At 54.6% G+C, this 18,887-nt stretch overlaps 1 protein-coding gene across 1 annotated transcript in view; it reads right to left on the bottom strand.

Moving 5' to 3' along the window:
* Positions 1-18,887, bottom strand: part of SHANK3 (SH3 and multiple ankyrin repeat domains 3) — a 385,179-nt gene that overhangs the window by 349,452 nt on the left and 16,840 nt on the right. The window contains exon 3 of the mRNA XM_040544765.1: positions 12,210-12,521. Coding sequence (XP_040400699.1) covers positions 12,210-12,476 — 267 coding nt within the window. The 5' untranslated portion in view covers positions 12,477-12,521. The remainder of the gene's footprint in view (positions 1-12,209; positions 12,522-18,887) is intronic.

Genomic DNA, 18,887 nt, shown 5'->3' with positions numbered 1-18,887 from the left:
AGCTGGAGAAACAACCCTGCCTTCCACAAAGCTGGCTCTGGTGTTGGACAGGAATGGGGAGGAGCATCACCAAATTATCCAAGGGTGTAGGAGACCCCAGAGTGATCCTAATGTGCAAGAATGAAATCTCTCCACTGTGAAACATCTCCACCATCATTATCTCTGAGCCTCCAGGGAGGAGCTGTGACTCTTTGCCTCAGCTCTTGCACTGATGATGCTTAACACTGCTTTTGGCACCAGCTCTTTAACGGTGAAGGGCACATCCTAAACCTTTGGATAAGGCAACCACTATTGACCCATTTTACAAACAAGCTCTGTGATAGCTAAAGAGCATCACTGAAGACAGGAATGAGATGTGGATGCCCAGTTCCAGTAAAACATTTCACCCATGCCCCCACATCCTCTTCTAGTGAAATGGAATAAATGGGTGTCACAGTGACCAGCGATGCTCAGTACTGTGAGATCCACTCACCTGCCTTGCCCTCTCCTCCTCCTTGCTGTGCAGTGGCATTGTCACACCAGGATTGCTGATGCATCAGCCCACAGCAGTGCTGGGATGCCACCAGCACCATTCACACCTATAAGTCCCACTCTGATTGAAGGGAAGGACTCAAACTCAGAATGTAGGTACAAGGTGGAGGCACGTGTCTTGCTAGTAACTTCAGTGTTTAATCCTTTTCTGAACAATTCTGGGAGAAGCAGTTAACTGGAGAGGAAGACTGGGTCTGAGCAGCACCCACTGGCATGGCAGGGATAGTTGGGGAGCACCGGGGATGCCGCTGGCTCTGCTGAGCTGCCCTGCAAGCGATGGGACAAGGGTCCTCACCTTGTGCCTGCCCAGCTCTGCATGGCCCATATCCTTCTCCAGCCACTGCAGCAGAGGTTTGGACACCCATGACACAGGGGTCCATATCGGGAGCCAGCCCAGCTACTGCAGCACCCACCAGCCCTCACCACACTTGTGCCAGCCATGCCTGCCACCAAGAACAAAACACAGGATGCAGCCTTTGCACCATGGCCAGCTGGCTTCACAAGAGCAAGGTGCCTGCACTTACTCGGCCACACAGCCTGGCATGCCCCGCTGCTCCTAGGGAAGGCTCCCCTTTCCCCACTGCTCTCCATCAGGGCGTGAAATGTTTGCAGAGCAGGATACAGGGAATGCTTACTGCTTCCCTGCTGATAGAAGGGCTGAGTTCATTGCACTAGTGAATGGATGCATATTTACATGGCTTTCTTTAAATCAAGTTTCAAGAGTTTTATGCAAATAAATTGCATTTACTCAAAACAACTCATCAAATAATTCACCCACAGTGTCCCAAAGGGTGTTGCACGCTTGGCAGCTAAATTTCCCAGACCCCAAAATAACCAACCACAGACACAGACACAAAGCAGTGACCCAAAGCTCTCCTGCTTCAGGCAAAAGCCTCCCTCCGCACACATAATAAAGTAAAGTAGATTGATTTAAGTCAAAGTGATCACCGATTTTAACCATGATAAATCAACTGGCAGAAAATCTGGTTATAAATAAATGAGTCTGATGTTGTTCTGCATTTTGTCCTTAGCCACCTTCCTAAAGAAAAGCTGAGTCGGATCAATTCATAGCCATTACATTAGATTAATTTGCGATTTAATATAGATTTTACAACCAGAAGTGCTTCTTCCTAAGTAGATACATGGTAACTCTATGCATCTATTTAAGCAATTACAATGTAAAGTACACATTCAATATTTTTAATTTTATCCTAATATTTTAGAAAAGAGTGAGAAGCATTTTTCTTACTTAATAGAGGATGAGTAATTTTTTAGTTGTGATTTAAATCAAAGTGGCCTACGATAAAAACTGGCAATAAAATATTCATTTAGCATTTTAAAATATTTCTGAGTACTAACAAATTAAATAAGCTACCCTACACTACCTGTACTGGATTCATTGGAAATGCCAAAAAGTAACCAAAATATCCCTTGCACTTACAAACAATGGCCATAAAAAGAGACTTTTGTCTATAGTTACTTAAACGAACTGTTTCTTCACATTCATCAAGATCTCAGCACCGGTAGGTCTCACCCCCTTGAAAGGGACTTTTATTTCTGGATTAGAGGCAAGAAGCAAGTTCGCCTCTGCTTGCTAAACCTCCACCTGGTTCCTCACTTTTGGATCTGCTCCCCTGTGAACTGACCCAGCTGCATAAGCTGGGAGGAATAAAACATGTTCACTGATTTATGGTTAAGGTTGGTTTAGTAAGTAAACTAGTTTCATACGCTCAGCGAAGGGCTTCTCTGAGAACCCTCCTTCGATGTGCACTGACTGACAGCCCTGTGGGTCTGGAACCTCGCTCGGGGACCATCTAGCTGCAGCGGCCGGAGGAGATGAGCCACTATCCTACAGCCTGTCCCTGCGGGCAGGCGAGGTCTGGCTGCCGGCTTCCCTCACAGCAGCACAGCCAGCAGTCCCCATTTCGGGCTCTGTGGACCCCAGCCCAGGTCCACCTCTCCCCTTCCCATTACACCCAGGCACCACCGCACTGCACATCCCATGGGCAAAGTAGGGGCGGCCCCACAGGACAGGGACCTGCACTCTGCCCTGCTCCCCGTGCAGGCTCCAAGGTCAGCTCCAACAGCCCGGGCCAATGGGTTTAGTATTAACTACTAAACTGCAGCCTGAACCACAGTGCTCTTGCTGAGGTATGCGACCCATATTAATGATTGTACAAGGTTGGCCGCCACCTGTCTGCTCCTCATTCCCCTTGGTGGCTGGGGAAAACTGGCACATCCCAAGGGAGCAGGTGGGCTCCTTGTCTTACACAAGCACTGCACTGGAAGATGGGCTGGCCAGCTGCGATGCCATAGCAAACCCCCAGCTACTCAGCATGGTATAACAGAACACCAGACAAAACTTTATGGTTTGTTATACTGATAATTCCAGTCCCCTCTGTAAATCCTACTGTCTGGATACTAGCAGAATGCTTTAATGTTTGTGTTAGGAAAATAAATGCAAAAAAAAAAAGCTACAAGGAGACTTCAAAATATGTCACGTTTGGTGCAGCATTCAGCAGCATACAGTGAGTGAAGCATAGGGCTGCAGAGTGAATAAGAAAGATTAATAAAAGCTGAACAGCTGTCTCATTCATTGAGCACTATTAATCCAATCTGAAAGAAGCTGGGTTCCTATGGAAAAACAATGTGCAGCTTGTAATCAAAAAGCATCTCAAAGCATGTGCATAAGTGGTTTGATTCTTCCACAAAAGGGTTGAAAATCCAATACAACTATTGACATCTAGAGATTTTTACAACAGCAGAAAGCAGATGCTTTGGCCGAGGATTAAAGTTTTAAGAGCAGGTTTAGGCCATTCAGGAGGTCATTTCCTGACCTCCAAATCTTCCCTTTGCAACATCAAAGTTCTGCTATTTTTTATTTTTCTTCTGCACTGCTCACATAGCCGAGATGGAGCATGGAAACAAGAATTTTTAGGTGCTGCGTGGTATTGGGAGAGGAGTGAGAAGCCAGGCACAGGGCAGAGGAGATGAGCTTGTGAGCCCAGGAGACAGGGGCTGGCATGGTCACATTGCATGGCTGGTGGCCACGCTCCTGCCAAGGGCCACCTACACTCTCACCCCTCTGGCAGGAGCAGATGCAGTGCCAGCCCCACTTTCCTTGCCCTCTCTTCCTCTCCTTCTCCATCTCTGACAAGCAGCTGCAGAAAGCAGCCAATGCACAGACCGTCTCCACCAGCTCCACATCACAAAGAAAACCACAGGAAAGGGCTCCTGTGAGGCCTTGGGACACACGAGATGAATCCTCAGCCCTTCAGGGGGTGGGAGTTGTCCCTTTCAGGTCAAGAAAGACCTTTTCATTATTTCAGTTTAAAATGACCTGGGAGAATCTACAATGCTCAAACCTGATTTTGTGCTTTTTATCCCTGCTTTGTGACAGCAAGTAAGGACCTAAATAGAGCGTGGTGTGGGTGGGTATATATTTAAATAGCTAATTAGCACACGGCCGATGCCATCCATGCTGCCAGGAGCTCACACGGCGTTGCTGGTGCTGCACAGCCGGCATGAAGACCTGAGCACAGCTGCACACATCCTGGCCTCCAGACCTGCCCCATAGCCCTGGGCAGCAAAAGAATTGGAGGGCTAGAAGGAGCTGTCACTGTTTCTGACAGTGGCAATACACCAGACCCAACAGAACACTACCCAGAAGACAGAGAAAGGACTTTCCGCACCAAGGACACTGTTTGCAGACTTGTCAAAGTCAAAAATGCTGCTGCCATCTCCTCCCTTGGCTCCAATAGTGTGCATGGACCTGATGAGGGAAGCTGCTGCAGGCTAGAGCCAGTGGAGGAAAAATGTTATTTTAACCTACAGCAGCTTCTTGGTCTGGTTTTAACATGATTTAAAAAGGGAAAGAAAGAGAGTTCCCAGCACACAATGGAGAAGAAAAACCCTTGGAAATCTCCAGGTGGAAGCCTCATCAGCTGAACACTGCCATTCCTCCAAATTTTTCTGAGCTATTTCAATAAGCTTCAGCTCTCTGATAGTTAGCCACTTCCTAAGTACCGCTCATCTGCAAGCGGCTCTTATCTCTACATATACATTTTTTATGTGATGTGCTGAGCCATGATTCCTTGGAACGAGTTTTCCCTGCTTCCAGTGAAAATGTAAATGGTGAGGCACTGGAACAGGTTACCCAGAGAAGTTGTGGATGCCCCATCCCTGGAGGTGTTCAAGACCAGGCTGGACGAGGCCCTGAGCAACCTGATCTGGTGGGTGGCATCCCTGCCCATGGTAAGGGGGCTGGAACTATATGATCTTTAAGGTCGCTTCCAACCCAAGATGTTCTGTGGTTCTATGGTTGTGGAAAACCTGTGCCTTTTCACTCTGTATTGACAACAATGGTAGCAACTGGACATACAGGGGGTAGCCAGCACTGCCCACTGGCAGCAGCAGAACACACTTTCCCATAGGATGTATCCAGGTACCTTTCCCATAGGATGTACCCAGGCACCTTCCAACAGCCAGCACCAGTGCATACTGCAGACAGAGGGGACTTGGATGACTGCTGCAGGACTCCTGCACTTTTCAAGGATTATTTCTGTATTATGGGCACCCAGAGGAGGTTGGCACTTATGTCCAAAGCACTTCTACCACAATACTAGGGCAATCAGTATGGTTTTCAAACATTTTAATGATACAGACCTGCAATTCACATCTATTTCAGGAAAAAAAAAAAAAAAATCAGCTTGAGCATGCTTCTGTCTCGTTAAAAAATAGATTATAATCTCATAAATCTTGTAGGTGTTTTGGATAATTTTATCCTGGGTCTCCACCACCCTCTCCCACAGAGCAATACACAACCAAAAGCTGAGTTGAAATGGCTGTTCCTGGAGGATATGCAGCCACAGGATGAATGCAGGAGCAGGCAGATGAGGAGGAGAAGCTCTACCAATTTTAAAAGATCCTCAGGGCCTTGCACATCAGCCTCCTCATTGCTTTGCCCGTGCTTACACCCCCTGCCAATGCAAGGGCCAGCACCAGTGTGCACCAGCAGCTCACATGGAGCAGGGTTGAAGGAGGAAGGGAGCTCTCCAGGTTATCAAACTCCAAATAAATTACTATCTCAGGAATCATCACATAACATATCAGTTCCCTGCCCATATGAAATGGGCCCATGGGGTGAAACACCATCACAGCATGGACCACGAGCATGTGGAACTCCACACCAGACACCGCTGCAACCAGCCCAGCTCTCACACTGTACCACTCCACCGCAGCTGAGCCGGCAGCGGGACAGCACCTGGAGGTGTGCACTGGGACAGCGAAATGCTGGGGTTGTCTGCACCCCCTCAACAGCACACGGACCCAGGGCAGCAGCCCTACGCTCCTGTGGGTCTGCTAAGCCCCATTGGGTTGCAGCACCCTGCTCGCCCCTGCCCACCCACTCCATGCTGCGGGCAGGGCTGCTCCCCCTCGGGCAGGGCTGCTCCCCAGTCACGGCCCTACAGAGGAATGGCACACAACAGGCAGCTGGCAGCATCCTAAGCATCCCAACAAGTGTCAGACCACCAGAAGATGGTCCCTGGTGCTGGCAAGGACAGTAGCACTTGCTAGCCACACTGTCCACTGGCATTTACTGCATGTGGACTGTGTTGGCTCTGCCCCCTCATGAGCACAGCACCTGCAGTCCTTAATTACACCACTGCACACTGTTGCTCAAAGACTGCACCACCAACCAGGCAGTTCTTCCTTCTCTTTTGATATGACTGAAGCCTCTTGTATTTTCCTGTGCAGCAGCAGCTGATGGTGAGGAGGGATTCTTTCCAACTGAGCGGTACCCTGCATGGATTCATATCACATTGCATATAGAGCAGATCTACCCAAAGTCTGTACTTTAACTGCTATAGCCCTGGTGCTAGGAGGGCTCTGCAGGGGACTGGGGTGCCCCAGAGCACAATGCTGCCCTAGACCCCTGCCAGCTTGGACCCAGAAAGCTTTTATCGTCCTGCCAACACCTGCTAACACACCAGGAGCAACATGGATTTAGAACAGTAGTTTATATAATGCACACATGCCAGCAGATTTTCACTATGATTTTCACTATTGGATTGGGGACTATGGGACTAACCCACAACAAGTGTTAAGAGTGGTTTCATTCATCCTTTTTGTACCAATTTCTTCCACAAACTCAGCAGTTCTGTCTTCTGAACACCTGCAGCTGGCACCACATCACTTAGCATGTGGCACCTGCAGGTAGCTGCAGGGAATCAGCACATGTGGGGGACATGCTTGTCCAGGACACTGGAGCAGGCTGCAGGCAGGTCTGCTGCTGTGCCCACCCACACAGCACAGCCATGGCCCCCACAGCCACTGCACACGAACTGCTGAATGTCCATCCATAGCTGTCATGCCAGTTTGGGGAAACCGGCAGCACCTCTTCACCTACCTCTCTTAGTCCCACCTGTGCCACAGGCAATCACTAGCGGACATGGCACGCAGCAGTGGAGTGGTGGCACTCCCTGGCTCAAATGTGTCCACTGGTATTTCCTACATCCCCTGCCACCTCTCTGCTTTTCGAAGCAAGTGGCATATTCTACAGAAAAGGCCACTTATTTAAGACACAAAAACCCTCCTTTGCAAACCACCTGGTCAGAACCAGTGTCCCTTGTCACACGGCCCCTCTGCAGTGTCCAGACCACAGCAGCAGAGGCGCCCGCAGCCCCCGCATCATGCCCTGCAGGGCTGCAGCAAACCTCCCTGCGGGCACAGGCAGGGCTTGCACAGTCCCATGCTGCTGTCAGGTGGTGGGCGGCTCAACCAGCTGCAGCTCAGGGCCACCACATCCCTGCCTCACCAGGCTGCAGAGACAGAGCTGGTGATGCTTGCAGGATGACCTGCGTTCGCTCTCGCATGCTCCTGGCACAGTGAATTCGCATCAAACCTCAAACAAATGGCCCACCACACCACCTCTTCACAGTCTTCCTTCTTACCATCAGCCTTGGCTAAGCAGAAGTTCAGGAAAATGTTGCCTCTCTCTCTTTTATAATAGGAAAATTTATCCCTTGGTTTCCCTTGGCTTAGCAGAAGAATCAATGTTTTGTGCACTGTTTTTCAGGCTCTTCCCTCATTTGCATTAAGGAGATAACAAGCCAGAAAATATTATCCTGGAGTATAGAGTAATTGCAAAGTGGGACCAGAGCAGAGCCTTCTCTGCAGCCATGGAGGAGAATGAGCAACTTCATTCCAAAGAAAAGAGATGCCTGGCCTCTCAAACAGCCTCTTACAAATGGAGCTGGGTGACCCCACATATCCGAGGCCACTGTCTGCTCTTCATTGTGGGACCTTTCCTCGTCAGTCCCTGACATACCATAAAGCCCTGCATGAGGCATGAGCCCTCCTGCAGGACAGATGCCAGCACAGGAAGGACATGTCAGACCCTGCTGCCTGGGCACCTACAGGACTTCCTTCCACAGGATACAGGTACTCCAGCATCTCACAGGCTATGCTTCAGCATGAGCCCCCACATTAATTGTCCTTGGTACCTGCTGTCAGGCCAGTGACATGAGATAACCCGGATTCACTTGCCCCAGGGGTACCATCAGACTGGCCACCCCCATCACAGCTGCTGTGCCCAAAGCCTGCTTGCAGGATCATGGCACCCACAGCCCAGTGAGCGGAGGATCAGAAGCCAGGGTCCCATCATGGTGGACCCCACAGGAAGTGGGCAGGAAGGAGACATTTCCCAAAGAACTTAACCCCCAGCACAGGGGATCCTGAAACTCAGAGCTAGGAAGTCCTTTGGACACTGCTAGTGGGAAGGGTGGGCAAGGGGCAAGGACACAAAACTCCTGAAGCAACGAGATGCTCCCATCCTGCAGAACCTTCCCTTCCTGACATACTTGCCTTGAGGGCCTCAGCTGCCGCACAGAGTGGAACAGGGGACAGGAAATTTGAGGCACCATGAAAAATACCCAGCTAAGCAGCAAGCTGCCTGCCAGGGGCAGGACATAGGACCTTCCTGCAGCACACAAGATGGCCAAAACTGCAGGGCACCATGCAGCCCCTGACCACGGCCCCAGGCACTCCTCAGAGCAGTAGCACTGGTGCCAGCAGTGCTGAGCACCATCCTCTCCCACATTCCCATCAGCCCATCACCCTGACACTTGCAGGGCTGTCCCATACCCACAGACTTTGGGAAACTTGCAACTCCCTGTGGCATCTCCGCCCTTCAGAAAGCAGAGCCATTTGCAAACTCTGTCAGTCAGCACACTGAGGTGTTTATAGCCTGTTTACAGCTCCAGCAGAGTTCTTCTCGTGCATGGTAGGGAATGCCACCAGCTTCTTCTGCGCTGCAACAAGGGGAGTCTCCTTTTAGTAATTATGATGTTCTCCCTTTCCATCCCAGTGCAGCTCCCCTGGTTTTGGTACTGCAGGAGGACCTTTCTCTCTGCCACATCTCTACCTGCTCTCTGCAGCTGGATTTGTCTGTGAAGAGTCAGAGTACATCTTGCAAAGTGTCCTGACCCTCCTGTTCCCCAGGGTCCATTTCTCCAGCTGTTTGTATGGTTATAGGGCAGCTTAACCTCTCTTCCTTGAGCTCAGAGCTAGTGCAGCTTGCCCAGACTATTTAACTTGAAGTGCTGACCCATCATTAAGAGTAAACAGCAATGTGCCTGAAGAGAGTACCTTTCCAGATCACCACCTCAGGTGGAGATTTGCACCTAACAATGGAAACCACTAACAGGGAATTCAAAGGCTTTCAGCCGATTGTGATAGAGTTGCAAAGGAACCTAAAAGAGGCTTGGAGATGAATCCAAGAAAGTTGGGAAGCTTGACTTGAAAAGTCAGCCACTTCACTGTCTAAAAGCCCACCTGTAGGCTCCATCCCTGACAAGAGACGTGAACTTGAATAAAGTGCACTTTCTCTGGCTGAAGTCCAATGGCAGCTAATGGAGTCTTACTTGATACTGAAAAGCTGTGCACTAAAGATCCTGAAAGAGACAATCCCCACCTTAGAGCAGAGCTTGTTATTGAAAAGCCCATGGCTCATCAGCCACAGGCTGTGGCTGCCACACCAGACCCCATGCCCAGAAGCTCCTGTGCGAGGAGGCTATGGGGTCACCTTGGGGTGTTCAGGCCTGGAGGTCAATCAGCAAAGCCCCTCTGTCACACAAGCCTGCTGTCAGCACCATGGTCCTGCGGAGACCAGTGATCCCTGCTAGCATCCCACCCTTCTCATATTTGCCCTCTCCCTAGAGTAACCAGGGAAGAAACCCTCTCCTTTCTGGTTGATCCCTGATGCCCCATGGCTCAGTGCAACCCAGCCTCTGTAGAGGTCCAGAGAGGAGATGGAGGTCAGAGGAGGTCAGAAGTGGCCCCTTTATAGGGTCAGCACTTGGCTGCCCCTCCCACAGGTGCCACCAAAATCCTGTGTCCCATCCCAGCCTGCAGGACACCCTCCCCTCTCCTTAGACCAAGCCCTGGTTTCTACATCCAGGCTGCAAGGTCCCTCAGGGGTGCAGACACTGACCCCCTGCAAACCTACACAGGGCTGGTGCTAGCCTCCCAGCCAGCTGGCACCCAGGCCTCCAGGAAGGGCCATGCCACAGTAGAGCCAGGCAGGCAGAACACGGCAAATTGGGGAAGGACATCTGTGAGAAGATGCCTGCGCCTCAGATCTCCTCTTCCCTTGCTGCAGCATTGCCAGGGTACGCAACATTGCTGCTGCACCAAGGTCAGGAACTGCCACAAACTGACCACATGCACCACAGAGACCTGGAGAGAGTCCAAGCCAGGAGACAAAGCATGTGGCAATGCCCTCTCACTACCAGAAACACCAGGGGGAGCATGAGCTGCCGAGTGCCAGTGCAGCACCCTCCAACCATGGGGAGGAACATGACCCAAATGTCTATGATGGGGAAGGGAAATATGGAGCTGTGCCCAAGGAACGGAGAAGTGGAGAGGTGGACACCACTGCAAACTGCAGAGTGTGTCCTCACTGACAGTCCTCAGGCTCTGTCCCACTCTGCATCACACAATGAGGTCTGCGGTGAGGGCTGGAGCAGGATGGGACCTGGGTCCTTGCATCTGCTTGGGAATGGGGGTGCTGGAGCCGAAGTAAGAAGTCCTGATGTGTCAGGGCTAACACAGTGGAGAAGGGAAGAGGCAAACTTCATGTCCCTGACAGCCTTGCTCACAGCTGCAGCAAGGCTGAGGCAGTAGCAAGCAGAGTGAAGCCCTCCCATAGCACAAGGACTCTCCTCTCCAGAGCAGACTGTCTATCCAGTTCTTTGACACTAAAAGCAGTGTGGCCTCACCTGCCTCTGCCACTCCACAGCACCTGTGAGCCTGTGCTGGCAAACATGCCAGCAACTAGGCCCCAGCCACAACACCACTGTTCTCTCATGAGCTTCTTGGCCCCTGCTGCTGCCCCTCCGGCTCCAGGCAGGACCCCCACACTGCTCTCCAAAAGGGGACTCTCCCCACCAAACAGGAGCGGTCTCACATCCCTTAGTAACCTGCACACACATGCAGCAATGCTCTGCTTGCCCCAGTCCCCTCTGCCTCCTTACCTCCCCCAGCTTCACCCCCAAGGACACCCTTCTCCTGCCCACAGCATCTCAACCCTGAGCTCGGGCTCCCTGCACCTCCCAGCCCATCCCTTCCCAGGCAAGCTACTGCTCTCAGAACTGCACCCTAACAAGCACCCTTCATCAGAACCATGGATATTGCAGTCCTTCAGTGAACTTTCTTCCTGCCCTGACCAGACTCAGCCTCCAAGCACTTGCCCCCAGGTGACCCCAACACCGCCCTGGTCAGTCACAGCCACTCCCCACAGTACACTGCCTGCCAGACACTAAATGTGCTGCTTGCCAACTACCGCCTGTGCCCCATGTGCTGCTCCACTTCACAGCCACCCCAGCTGACATGCCGCGATGCCCAGTGCCCTCCTGTGTCACACATCAGCTCCTGGCGAGCAACAGACACATGTCCTGCCTGCGGCACCATCACCACTGCACCGTTGTGCCCACACTGGGGCACCCAGCACACACCATGGCTGCACTGCACCCAGGCTGGACACCTCAAACCTGCTGCAGTCACATCTACGTCCATTCGCCACTCATGCACACTCACACCTGGCTTGCAGCCCCGCTGCACATGCACGCTGCCCGCACCGCTGGCTCACCAGCAGCCATCACCTTTCCCAGCGCAGCGCTGCAGCTCCACGCTTCCGCGGTACCCAGCCAGTAGCAGTGCCAGAGCTGTTTCTGGAGCTGGTGCCGGTACAGGTACCGGTGCTGGTGCTGAAGCCTCCTGCACTGCGCCCCACTCTACCCCCAGCCCCGGTGCCCCCACGCCCGGGCAGGCGGCACAGCGCAGCCCGTCCCCGCTGAGCTACCGGCCCCGGGCGCTCCGGAGCGCCCCGGCGGGGATGGGCCCCGAAAGGCAGCGCCGCAGTCCCGCCGCGGGACACCGGGAGCGGGGGCTCTGCGGCGCACCGGCAGCAGGGGCGGCGGGGAGCCGGGCCACGGGGAGCCGGGCCACGGGGAGCCGTCCTGCCGGAGCCGTGGCCGGCCAAGCCCCCGCCCGCGGCAGAGCGAAGTTTGCCGGGCGGTGCCGGGCGGCGCCGGGGCGCGGAGGCGGCGGCTCTCGCCGGTCGGCGCTGGGCTGGGAGTCGGGGCCGGGGCCGGGGCCGGGGCAGGTCGCGCACTCACCGTCTGCTGGAGGTCGGGGATGCCGATGCGGACGACGATGGCGCCGGGCGCGGGCTCCTCCATGCGCGCCGGGGCTGCCAGCTTGGGGGAGCGGGGCCCGCCGGGGCCCCGGGCCGGGTCGAGCCGCGTCTCCTCCCGCAGGCCGGCGCCCGGCTCCCCGGCGGCGGCGGCGGCGGCGGCGCGGGGCTGTCGCTCCGGCGGCGGCGGCGGCTCTGGCGGCGGCGACTCCGGGCTCTCATGCTTGCTGCCGGCGGGGCTCAGAGGCATGCTCCGTGCGGCGCGGCGGGGCGGCCGGCACGGGCACCGGGGGCCGCGCTCACAGCCCGCCCGGGGGCCCTGCGGGAGACAAGCGGTGAGTGCGGCCGGCGGGGACCACGAGGGCACCCCCGGAGGGACCTCGCGCCCCCCACCCCCCATGGACCCTCCACCAGAGCACACCCAACCTCCACAAAGGGACCTCGTGGGCCCCCCGACAGGGATCCCAGCGGGGACCCCCACACCACACACAGGCACGCCATGCAGGGACCCCCACCCATCCTACACAGGGAGTCCCATCTAGAGGCCCTCGCTGGGGAACCAACCCCACCACGCAGGAATCATGTGGGGACACCCCCAACAATAATCCTTGTGTCAGGGACCTTGCAGAAGAGCCCCATGCTCCACACAGGCACCCCTTTGGGGACCTATTAAAGGACACTTGTACCGGGGAACCCCCAACCCACCACCCAGGAATCTTGCAGACACACCCCCCCCACAGGTAGCTCCATTGCAGGGACCTCATGGGGGCATCCCCCCAACATGGATCTTCACGCCAAGGGCCTTGCATAGGACCACCCCCACCTTACATGGGAATCCCCATCTCATGGACCCTACAGAGATGCCCCACCCCACGCAGGGATCCCCACAGGTGGCCTCCTCCCAGCAGGGGCCAACTACCACCACACACCCTGCCCAGGCCCCAGAGTGCAGCATATCTGGAGGGCCTGCCTGGCTCTTTCCGCATCTTCAAGCAGGGAGTCATGAGGGAGGCTGGACATCAGCAATACAAGCAGCTGCAACTCATGGAGGGCTCCGCACTTTGCCCATCTCAGGGTTTTATAGGGAAAGGTCTTGGTTCTTGCCCTGCAAACTTCATCCTGCAGGTGCTTAAATGCTGCCCTCTCTGAGGTCTCCGAGACTCCTGCTCAGAGGCTGTCACCACTCACAATGTGGCTGTGCACACCCGCCAACAGCCAGATTGGCCCTTGGGGTTCAGCCTCCAGCAGCATCTCCACCAGCTCATCAGGCAGTGAACAGGGGCCATCTGCCAGGGGCTCCCCAAACTGGTCTGTATTTGGACAACAGGATTCTTGTGCCATTGACTTTGTGCCAAGGTTTTGGGAGTGGGAGGATGGATGGCCAGTTCCCCTCCAGGAACCTGCCTCAGTCAGAGAAGCACGTGCACATGGTGGAGTAGTGGCAGGCACAGCTACTGTTAGCTCCAGCTCACAGAGCAGACACGACTGGCCACTGCCACAGGCTGCTATTTTTGCCAGTCCGCCTGTCAGTGAGAACTAGAGACAGGAGGACCCTGCCTGCCTGGCAGGTCAAGTCCTTGCTCCCAGGCAGGGACAGGCCAGCGACTGTCCTGCCAAGAGCAGATGGGATGCTGGGCTGAGCTCTGCAGGACTGTGCATGGGACTATGTCCGGTCCGTCACTGGCCGGGATTCAAAGCTTTAATCTACATGACAATCCTCAAACAGAAATAGCCCCCAAACCACTGAGAGCTGGAGAGATTTACGGTATGGCCTGGATCTGTCCAGGAAATGACTAATGGTGCTTCCTTCAGCCCTCCCACCCTGAGGCCAAGGGACTGCAACAAGGCAGGCATCAGGGAGAGCCTGACTCTTGACAGGCAGCCTGGCCTCAAGCAACTCTCCCAGATGGAGCAGCATCTGCTGCAAATGTCCTGCACCAGTACAGAAAGCAAGACAGACAGAGAACCCTGCATCTGCAGACCCGTGCAACTCCATGGCACTAACCCCAAAACTGAAATCATGGGTTTATGATGACAAACAAGAGCATCCCAGGAGCAACTGGCCAGTCTCTGAGCTCCTCCTTTCCTTCCCACACCTGCATGCCTGTGCAAAAGATCTGCAGGTCCTGACTGTATGCTGCTGCCTGCCAGGGCAAGGAACAGAGGGTCAGCAGCTTCCCTTGCAGTCACGGCTCCCCTCACCCCTGGACTCCCAGTGTTGTCCTGGCATGGGTCAAGCCTGTGCACCTGCATGGGAGCACACAGTAACATAAGTTTCAGTCATTCCTAACCAGCCCCTTTCTAAGGTGTGACAATACGTTCTTGCCCAGCACCACAGAAAGCCTAAAAAGTCACAAGGGGGACTGCCTATGCAACAGCACCTCTCCTGCTGTGTGCTCCCTGTGGTCTGGGAACAGCACCCTGCCAGGGAACTGGGGCAAGAGGAGGGGCTGAAGTGCTGGAAAGCACCTGTGCTCCCCATCTGGGGTCTGTCCAGGCCCTGGGTAAAGGCACGTTGAAACGGCAGAGCTTTGGAGAAAATGCCAGCTCTGAGCAGAGCATGGGTCTGGGACAAAGGCTTTTCAGAAGAAAATGCAAAAGTGAAGGGTTCCAGGCTAGGCTCTTCAGCCTTGAATCAGGGTCACAGGGGACAAGGTGGGGCTACCAAGGGGAGGAAGTGGATGAAATGGCCATGAGTCACAAGCAGCCGAGAAGCAAGCCCCAGCTGAGATCTCTGGCAGCTCAGAAGACAAAGGAGTAAGAGTGGCCAGGAAGGGAGCAGGCAAAACTATCTGTGGAACAAAGGGCAGAGCAGGAAGCAGAGAAGCCAGAGCTGGGAAGCCAGCAGCTGTGTCTGCACATGGCAGAAGCACTGAGGAGCAGCTGGAGGCCAGGAGGAGAAACCTACAACCATGCAAGCATGGGTCCACAGCACTGCTCCTGGTTGGGCACCAGTAGCCCCACTCCTGTGCAGCGCCTTGGTCCTTGGGGAGAGCACCGGGGGCTGGCCTGTCCCCACACGCTTGCTGCCCAGCGCAGGGGACACTGCAGGGCCAGGAGATGCAGGGCATGGCTGGCCCCGGCAGAGCTCAGTGGCCTGCAGCATAAGTCCCGGGCAGGACAGGCACCAAGCAGCAGCAGGTATAGGGACCCTGCAGACTCATGGTGGAATTGGCACAACCCACAAACAGCCCAGAGACAGTGCCTGAGACCTTGATATCTGCGGCAGGGGAAGTGGGGCTGGGGGACACCGGTCTGCACAGAGGAGGCTGTGCCACCTGCAGGGTCAGGATGGGCAAGCAGAGGGGCTGCTCCTGAGGCCAGCGGCCAGCAGCCACCAGCAGGGCAAAGCATCACCAGATGCACGCAGGGGATGGACGGGCTCTGCCAGCAGCTCCGTCAGGCCTGAATGCAGACAAGGGCTGAACACAGAGCAAGCGGCTCCAGCTTGTGGCCCCTCAGTAGCAAATCTCCCTCCGCCTGCCCTGCAGCAGTACTCATCTCAGCCAGTGCCTGTCATTCGCTGCTATAGCTCTGTTCGATTATTGCTGTTCAATTATTTTATTTCTTTCCTCTTTTTCTGTCTTGTTATTTCAATAGAGGGAGAAATTAAATGCTCCAGATGGTAATTGTCAGGATTATTCTTGCTTTTTTTTCCAATCTTCTGGTACCTCATTAGTTCCCAATGATGTTTCAGATACAACTGTGAATGACTGGAAAAATGTGTTGGCCACCCCCACCTCTGAACTCCATTACAGACTTGCAGAGTCATTCACATTCATTTTCTCTTATTAAATCAACTTTCTGCCGAAAAAAAAAAATCACTTATCTTGAAAAAAAGATATAAATTGAGTATCTTAGAAATTATAATCCGAAGAGTCTTATTCCAACACCAGGAAAAATTGATGAAAAATCATCAAAGAGAGTTATAAAATCTTCCAGGAAGATTTTATAGTGACAGTAACAAATCAGTAATGCTTCTGTCAAAGAAAGTCACTCCTCACCAGCATAGCAGAGCTTCCGACGTGTCACCAGGAGCACCAAAGATGACGTTCAGAACAGAGCCTTTTATTTGGACTCCCAAATACTCTGCAACAGCCCTGACAAGAGGTTGTGAAGTACAACTACCTTCACCTCTTTTCCTGAGAGGAACAGTGTTCCCTAATCACCAGCCCCTCTCTATCACTCCCAATGTCACAATCTGAAGTACCGCCCCTGCCACCACTTAGACATCCCACCACCAAGGGCAACCGTGCCACAGGGACTCTCCCAGGCCGTGCTGCTGAGCACCACTCTGACATTGTCACTGTTACTCCCCCAAGAGCTCTGGCCCTCTGCATCACCCTTGCTCTCCAAGGAGGGCCCTGGAGAATGCCCAGCAGTGGGACCCAGCAAGGGCTGAAGAAAACAAGCAGCCTCAGGGCATGGGAAGGGCAGGAAGGGGAAAATAGGGCACAGGACAGCAGGGGGTACAGCCCAGACTGCTCCTGGGATGGGGCAATGGGCTGCTCCAGTGGCACCTCCAGGGAGCCGGGCAGTTGCTATCCCCCAGCCCAGCTGGCAGGGTGAGCAGTGGTTGCCAGAGGAGCCCAGGGAGGGCTGCAAAGACCCAGGCCCGCTGTCAGTCAGCACCAGGTCCTGCAGCCTGGGACAAGAGCCCAGCTCCCTGCAGGGCCACAGCTGCCCAGTGCTAGGCTGAGGGAGGGCTCTCCCTGTCCTCAGGGCTAGGGCTGGCACACAGGCACCAACTCTGAAACACTCTTTCCAAACGCTTTCCTCCAGGCCTCCTCTCACCCTCTCTCCTCTTCCTGGAAAGCTGTTTCAGACCTTTCATTGCTGTTATGGTTAGCAATGGCCTAATTTCTAGCCCACACAAGCATGGCTAGTTTACCCTATTCCTGCGTCAGCATTGTCTGCTAGCCTGCACAGCTCTTCTCCCCTCCTCTGTTTATGTAAGTGTTTATATACATCACAGGCAGCAATTAGAGCCACACTACAACTTTAGCCTGTTTGCAGGCTAAAAAAGTGCTGCTTATGCAGTCTCCTCTTGCATGGCAGACCCCTAACCCAGAGACACGGGGCTGCAGCACTTGGGACAATGGCAGATTCATGAGGGGCCCCAGCACATACGGGGTCCCAGTCCCAGGGACTGCACCAGTCACTGGCTGGAGTCACACTCAGGGACACAAAGCAATGCACCTCCAAAGGAGCCCTCCGCATGGCTCATGCCTTGCTGGGCTTCAAAGCCGTTGTCACCCCCCACCCATGCATCACAGAGAGGTCTCAGCTCCGGCCCATGCAGCAGTCCCACAGATTCAAACAGTCTGCTAGGGAGCGCAAGGAACGAAACCAGGATAATAGCAGCTGACACCTCAACAGCATCAGCAGCTACCTCTCCACGCTAAGAGAGCACTTACAAGTCTCAGCATGGGGGCAAAGTGGAACCACCTGAGCCTTCCTCTGCAGGGCTTGTTGGCCATCCAGGAATCATGGCCAGACACCTGAAGGAATTAACTGCTGCCCAGCCAAACTGACTGGCAGAAACCTGCAAACACCAGCCTACTGTAGCTAGCAATGAGGCCTGCCTGGGATGGGCAGGCTCCCCCTGGCTGAATCATAGTTAAATTTCCTCCCATTCCAGTGCCTGCTTTCCCATGCACAGCAAGGCTTTCAGCACTGCTCAGGCTTCACCTCCACTCTCATGCCCAGCAACACTGTGATTCCTGCAGGCCTGGCCCTTAGAGGAATAGGCAGACATGTCTCAGAGATATGACATGTATGGAGCACCTGGCTCACCATGTCCCTAGGCTTGCCTGTGCCTGGGGCATATCACAGGAGGCTGCAGATGCTGCTTTCTAGCACAAATGCCACTTTCCTGGGGGAGATGGCAGGAGCGACAGCTCATGCAGCATCCCAGGGACTGGGGAATTCTTGGTGCTGGTCTATGGGAGAGACATGCACACTCCAACTGTGCCCCACGGCCACACACCAGGGCACAGGCTGTACCAGGTCCTGGTGCTCCAGGGCCCCCATTGCAGCACGGGGTTTGTGGGTGGGGGCACCACCATTGCAAGCAGGAGCTAGGGGAAGACCCAGTGTCCTGCCAGGGGATCACTACTTGGTGGGTGTGGAGAGGAGCACACAGTGCTATCGCTGCTGGGAGCACTGGGAAGAGGCCCCACGCCTTGGGGCTGTCGCAGTTGCAGGGGAGAGCTTCTTGTAGAAGGCCCAACAGGTACACACTTCAGGTTAGCACCCAGAGAGCTGCTCTAGGGACAGGGCAGCACATCCACCCACCTGCACTGGGAACAGGGTAGCAGGTCCATCCACACTCACCCTGCCCTGCCAGATCCATGGCACAGCCGCAGAGCCCCAGGCTACGCTCGCCCCTCCAAAGCCCACGGCTGGCACCAGCTCCAGCAGCCACCACAGCTCCCCCGGCTCCGCTCCTGCAGCAGTACCAAATCCAGCCCCGGCGCCTGCACACCTCATCACCTCTGAGTCCCCCCAGAGCTGGGGAGCCCAGGGTCACCTTTAAGAGCCCTGCTCAGAGCCCAGCCCTCCCACACCACTGCAGCGAGTCAGCCCTCACCTCAAAGAACTGGGGAGCGTCCGCTTGCGCCTGGCTGGCGATGCCCATGGGACAGGCAGTGCCGTTCGC

This window comes from Cygnus olor, chromosome 1 (genome assembly GCF_009769625.2).
Source record: "Cygnus olor isolate bCygOlo1 chromosome 1, bCygOlo1.pri.v2, whole genome shotgun sequence".
Classification (NCBI taxonomy): Eukaryota; Metazoa; Chordata; class Aves; order Anseriformes; family Anatidae; genus Cygnus; species Cygnus olor.
This window is presented reverse-complemented; position numbering and strand designations above follow the sequence as displayed.